The following is a 6,000-nucleotide window of genomic DNA, read 5'->3' on the forward strand; positions in this document are numbered from 1 at the left end:
CTCCCTCGCCTCCCACAGTAACCTGGGGTACATCCCATCTGGACCCGGCGACTTATCTATCTTGATGCCATTCAAAGATTCCAGCACAACCTCTTTCTTAAAGTCCACATACTCAATCCTTTCAGTCCACCGCACGCCTGCAATACATCCACCCAGGTCCTTCTCCTCTGTGAAAACCGAGGCAAAATACTCATTGAGCACCTCTGCCATTTCTACTGGTTCCGTACAGACTTTCCCGCTTTCACCTTTTATAGGCCGTATTCCGTCATGTCTCATCCTTTTACTCTTCACATATTTATAGAACGCCTTACTGTTCTCCTTAATCCTACCTGCCAGGGCCTTCTCGTGACCCCTTCTGGCTCTCCTAATTTCCTTCTTTAGTCCCTTCCTACAAGCCGTATACTCTTCTAAATCCCTGTCTTCGCCAAGCTCTCTGAGCCTTTTGTGCGCTTTCCTTTTCTTCTCGACTAGGTCCCGCACAGCTTTCGGGCACCATGGTTCCTTTAACCGACCAACACCTCCCTGTCTGCTCGGAACATTGTCCTGTAGAACTCTAGACAGACATTCCTTGAAAAACTGCCAACTCTCTTCAGTACATTTCCCCGAGAATACCTCCTTCCAATTTACTCCTCTAATTTGCTGTCTAATGTCTTCATATTTCCCCTTACAAACACTTTCCTAGCTTGCCTGGTCCTCTCTTTTTCCAATGCAAGCCTAAAGGAGATAGAGTTATGATCGCTATCCCCAAGATGCTCTCTCACTGAGAGATCTGACACCTGTCCAGGTTCATTGGTCAGTATCAGATCAAGTACAGCCTCTCCTCTTGTAGGCTTGTCCACATGCTGTGTCAGGAAACCCTCCTGAACACACCTAACAAACTCTTCCCCATCCAATCCCCTTACCCGAGGGATATTCCAATCTATGTTTGGGAAATTAAAGTCTCCCATCACAACAACTCTGCTATTACTGCAACTCTCCAGGATCTGTTTCCCTATCTGCTCCTCTACCTCCCTGTTACTATTTGGCGGCCTATAGAAAACTCACAGCAAAGTGACCGGTCCCTTCCCACTCTGAACTTCCACCCACAGAGACTCGGTGGACAATCCCTCCACAGCATACACCTTCTCTACAGCTGTGACACTATCCCTGATCAGCAGTGCCACTCCACCCCCTCTCTTGCCTCCCTCCTGTCCTTCCTGAAACATCTGAATCCCGGCACCTGGAGTATCCAGCCCTGTCCCTGAGACATCCAAGTCTCCGTAATGGCCACCACATCACACTTCCAGGCATCGATCCACGCTCTGAGCTCATCCCCTTTATTCACTATACTCCTGGCATTAAAGTAAACACATCTCAATCCTTTGGTCTGAGCTCTCCCCTTCTCTATTCCCTGTCCATCCGCCCTCTTGCACTGCCTATAACCCTTCTCTGTTTGCGAGCTACCTTCCTCACTCTCAGTCACCTCATTTTGATCCCCTTCCCCCAACCTATCTAGTTCAAACTCTCCCCAGTAGCCTTAGCCAACCTTCCTGCCAGGATATTGGTCCCCCTGGACCTTCTTGGAGTTCTCAATATTTCCAAGATTCCAACTTTTGTGCTTCCCTCTTTCCTTTATCTACAACCTTTTATAGACCAGAGTTCCTTTGCCCATTTTGTCAAGGCTTATTGTCCTATCAGTTGGAATGTCTGCTGCTGACTCTCCCACCAGCCTGCCTCTCCCCGGCGCCGCCACAGGGGGAGCTGCTGCTGTCCTGGAGAGGCCTGGCTAACGTAGTTTAATGGCGCTCCCTCCGGAACTAAATGTCCCAGGATGCCATAGTACCCTGGGTTATGTAGTTTAATGAAGTCCCCCAGGAACGACATCTCCCAGGATGCCGTGGGGCCCGGCACTCTGGGGGAGGACTCCAGCTCCCAGGCTGCCCCGGGCTCTCCCCCTTGCCCCTCCCGCCGCCATCATGGTGCGGGGCATGCTGGTGCTCGGCCCCTGACCCACCCGCCGCCATCATGGTGCGGGGCATGCTGGTGCTCTCACTCGGCCCCGGGGAGCTGTGCCGCCCGATATACTCCCGCATCTTCGCCGCCGAGCGGCTGCAGGGGCCCGGGGCAGAGGAGAGTCCCACCGAGGCCGGGCACCGCCATCAGCGGCAGAGACTCCGCGGCAAGGAGCAACTGGCGGCCGTGGCCAGGTAGTGGGGGGGAGGGGCAGTGAGGATAAGGAGAGTGGGGGGATTGGGGGGGGGGGGGGGAATGGAGGGGATTGAGGATGAGGGGGAGTGGGGGGATTGAGGGGGATTGGGGATGAGGAGGAGTGGGGGGATTGGGGATGAGGGGGAGTGGGGGGATTGAAGATGAGGGGATTGGGGGAAGTTGGGGATTGAGGATGAGGGGAGTGAGGGATTGAGGATGAGGAGTAGTGGGGGGACTGTGGATGAAGGGGAGTGGGGGAATTGAGGGGGAGTGGGCGGATTGAGGGGAATAGGGGAATGAGGGGGAGTGGGGGAATTGAGGGGGAGTGGGCGGATTGAGGGGAATAGGGGAATGAGGGGGAGTGGGGGAATTGAGGGGGAGTAGGGGAATTGAGGGGGAATTGTGGGGGATTGAGGATAAGGGGAGTGAGGGAATTGAGGGGGAGTGGGGGAATTTAAGGGGATTGAGGATGAGGGGATGGGGGGGAGTGGGGGGAATGAGGGGGAGGGGTGAGGAAGATGAGGGTGGGAGGGGCAAATTGGGCATGTCCCTCCAGGGGGACATAGTAAGTGGGAGTTGAGGGTGTTGGGCAAGGAGGGTCCCCAGGAGCTGAGGGGTGAGGAAGGAGTGGAGTGTTGGCTTGGAGAGAGAAGAAGGTGATAGGGCGGCTGAGCCACTCTGTTCGAATATGGGGCATTGACTTTTCTGGGAATCTAAGTTAGAAAGTTCCAGGTGTCATGGCCCACTCCATAGACCTGAGGGCAAAAATCTAGACTGACGCCCCCAGTGCAGCACTGAGGCTCAATCGAGGTACTCGGAAAGGAATTAGACTGTTATCTGAAAAGGAAGAATGTGCAGGGGTCACAGGGGAAAGGCAGGAGAATGGCACTAAGTGAATTGCTCATTCAGTGAGGTAGTGCAGACATGATGGGCTGAATGGCCTCCTGTGCAGTAACAATTCTGTGATTGGTGCTGTCTTTCAGATGAGACGTTAAACTGAGACCCTTATCTGCCTCCCAGTGGGATGTAAATGATCCCAGGGCACTAGCAGAAAGCAGGGCAGTTATCCCTTGTGTCCTGGCCAATATTTATCCTTGTGTCAATAACTCAAAAACAAGTTATCTGGTCATTGTCACATTGCTACTTGTGGGAACTTGCAAACAAATTAGCTGCTGGCTTTCCTACGGTAGAACCAAAGCAAAGTACTTTGGCATGTCCTGAGATTGTGTTAGGTGTTCTATAAATGGGTTGTTTTCTCTGGAGCAAAGAAGACTGAGGGGTGACCTGATTGAGGGGCACTGACAGGGTGGATAGGGAGCAGCTGTTCCCCTTAGTCGAAGGGTCAGTTACGAGGGGACACAAGTTAAAAGTGAGGGGTGGGAGGTTTGTGGGGGATTTGAGGAAAACCTTTTTTACCTAGAGGGTGGTGACGGTCTGGGACATCCTGGGAGGACGGTGGAGGCGGGATGCCTCACATCCTTTAAAAAGTACCTGGATGAGTACTTGGCACAACATAACATTCAAGGCTATGGGCCAAGTGCTGGCAAGTGGGGTTAGGTGGGCAGGTCAGGGCCTTTCATGCATCGGTGCAGACTCGATGGGCCGAATGGCCTCTTCTGCACTGTAGTATTCTGTGATTCTATGATGAATGTAAATTTTCTTTTATACATGACTGCACATGGAGTGTAATGGGACAATGTAACCAGAGAATCAGTGAGTGTGCTCCCACTGTGTTTACATTTCTAGGCAAGTGAAGTCGTCTTGTATCCTGGCTCGACAGGCCGCAGACAAACCGCTCCCTGACTTTGGGTCTGTCGTAACCGAAGAATTTGTCAGTCTTCAGGACTCGGACCTGGGCGTGTTCTGCCTCCCAGCCGGCGACATCTTTGCGGAAGAGACGACGGTGGTGTGGATGGCAGTCCTTTCTCTGGGCTTTGCCTTGATCTGTGACCCGTACGAGAACCTGATGCTGGCGGAGAACACCCTGAGGTTGATGGTGAAGTACTTCACGGAGCATTTGAAACTGCTGATTCAAGGCAACGACCTTGTCCTTAAGACGGACAGGATTGAAGCCATCCTGAACACCTTTTTGCCTCACGGACAGTTGATGTTTATTAACTGTTGTTTCATCCAGACTCTGGAGAAAGAGCTGAATGCTTCAATGTTTAAATGATGCCAGTTGCTGCTGTCTCTCCCACAACTCCCCTTTTCCCTGCTTGCTATTTTTCCTCTCTCCGCTGAAGGTTTCTGGCCTCTGTGCAGTTGATTCAGTTTGTAATTCTTTTAGTCTGGGGTGATGTGGAAGGAAGGTCCATCAGATCCTGTGAGTGTCCAATATCGACATCGCTGTACTTTCCAATCACTGTCACTGTGTCGTGACCAGGAATCCCATATATGAAAGCTGAATACAATTCACATTTCCGTGCTCCAACCTACGCTGTGTCTGCAAACAGTTAACTCAGTGTGGGAGGGACTGTTGGATGCAGGCCAGGGGAGGGGATATGCATTTTATCTTTGTTCAGTCTGTAACTGTGAAACCCTAATAGCCAGGTACAAAGTTTAAATTGGTGTTTCTATTCATTTTTCTCATGTCAAGCAGTGTGTACCAACACAAAAATCTAAATACTGCAAATACTGGAACTCTGAAATTAAATCAACCCGTGTAAAAGTTCAGCAGGTCTGGCAGCACCTGTGAAGAGAGAAGCAGAATTAATGTTTCAGATAGTATGTGCTAAAAGATGTCAGCTTTCAGGTTTATCCAAAGCTAGACTTCCAGAGATTTTCATAAGCCAGATCTCCAAAATTCAATACTTAAACAAGAACTGAAAGGGTTGCATTACCTTGGGATTTATTTGCAAATGGCCTGGACTTGCAAATTGGGTGGCATTAGGCTAAAGAATTTTAGTCAGGACATCCCAGGCATTAATATCCTTTACCCAGCTCCCGTTGTCCTGAGCGATGTGTAGTCTGCATTGCAAACATTACAAAGGTGTTTATTAGGGTTATGCAGTGCAGTGGAGAGGAAAGGTCTGATGTTGTTCACAAGCTGCGGCTTCCTGACCTTGGGGTGGGAGAGGAGGGGTCTGGTGCGCCTCTGATGGTGGCGAGGGTGGAAAGGTGTTACTGGGAGCAGAATGATGTCTTGGGTTCACTTAATAACCAGCACAAAACAACCTCAGAGTTCTGAAAAGGAATTGGCCAGCGAGTTTGCACTGCCCAGAGTGTTAATGGAAAAGGCGTTAGAAACATGTGGCTTCAGCTGTGTAAGTTGTGCCAATCAATCTAATAAAGACATGGGATTATTTAATTTGTGCTATCCATGGAGGTTTTCTTTAACCAATTAAGATTGAAGCTTCAGATGGTAAAAGCAATACCGATTATTAGAGAGTAGGATTTTTTTAATGCTTTCACGGGCGGCATGGTGGCACAGTGGTTAGCATTGCTACCTCACAATGCCAGGGACCTGGGTTCGATTCCCAGCTTGGGTCATTGTCTGTGTAGAGTCTGCACGTTCTCCCTGTGTCTGTGTGGGTTTCCCCTGGGTGTTCCAGTTTTCTCTCTCAGTCCGAAAGATGTGTGAGGGTTAGGTTGATTGGTTATGCTAAATTCTCCCTCGGTGTACCCAAACAGGTGCCAGAATGTGGTGTCTAGGGGATTTTCACAGTAACTTCATTGCAGTGTTAATGTAAGCCTTCTTGTGACACTGATAAATAAACTAAACTAAAAAACGTAATTGCCTCTTAGTGTCCCAAGATGTGTAGGTTCGGGGGATCAGCAGAGTAAATATGTGGGGATAGGGCTTGGATAAGATGC

At 50.2% G+C, this 6,000-nt stretch overlaps 1 protein-coding gene across 1 annotated transcript; it reads left to right on the forward strand.

The window, feature by feature from the left end:
- The first annotated feature begins 1,958 nt into the window (after positions 1 to 1,958).
- Positions 1,959 to 5,494, forward strand: ap5s1 (adaptor related protein complex 5 subunit sigma 1). Its single transcript, XM_078224123.1, has 2 exons — positions 1,959 to 2,186; positions 3,934 to 5,494. Exons 1-2 carry the CDS (start codon positions 2,005 to 2,007, stop codon positions 4,358 to 4,360), a joined length of 609 nt encoding a protein of 202 aa, XP_078080249.1. The 5' UTR covers positions 1,959 to 2,004; the 3' UTR covers positions 4,361 to 5,494.
- Positions 5,495 to 6,000: the final 506 nt, after the last annotated feature.

This window comes from Mustelus asterias, chromosome 1 (genome assembly GCF_964213995.1).
Source record: "Mustelus asterias chromosome 1, sMusAst1.hap1.1, whole genome shotgun sequence".
NCBI lineage: Eukaryota > Metazoa > Chordata > Chondrichthyes > Carcharhiniformes > Triakidae > Mustelus > Mustelus asterias.

Coding starts and splice junctions, on each gene's coding strand:
- ap5s1 (XM_078224123.1), top strand. CDS start 2,005: ATGGTGCGGGGCATGCTGGTGCTCTCACTCGGCCCCGGGGAGCTGTGC. Junction 2,187..3,933: donor CAACTGGCGGCCGTGGCCAG/GTAGTGGGGGGG, acceptor TTACATTTCTAG/GCAAGTGAAGTCGTCTTGTA.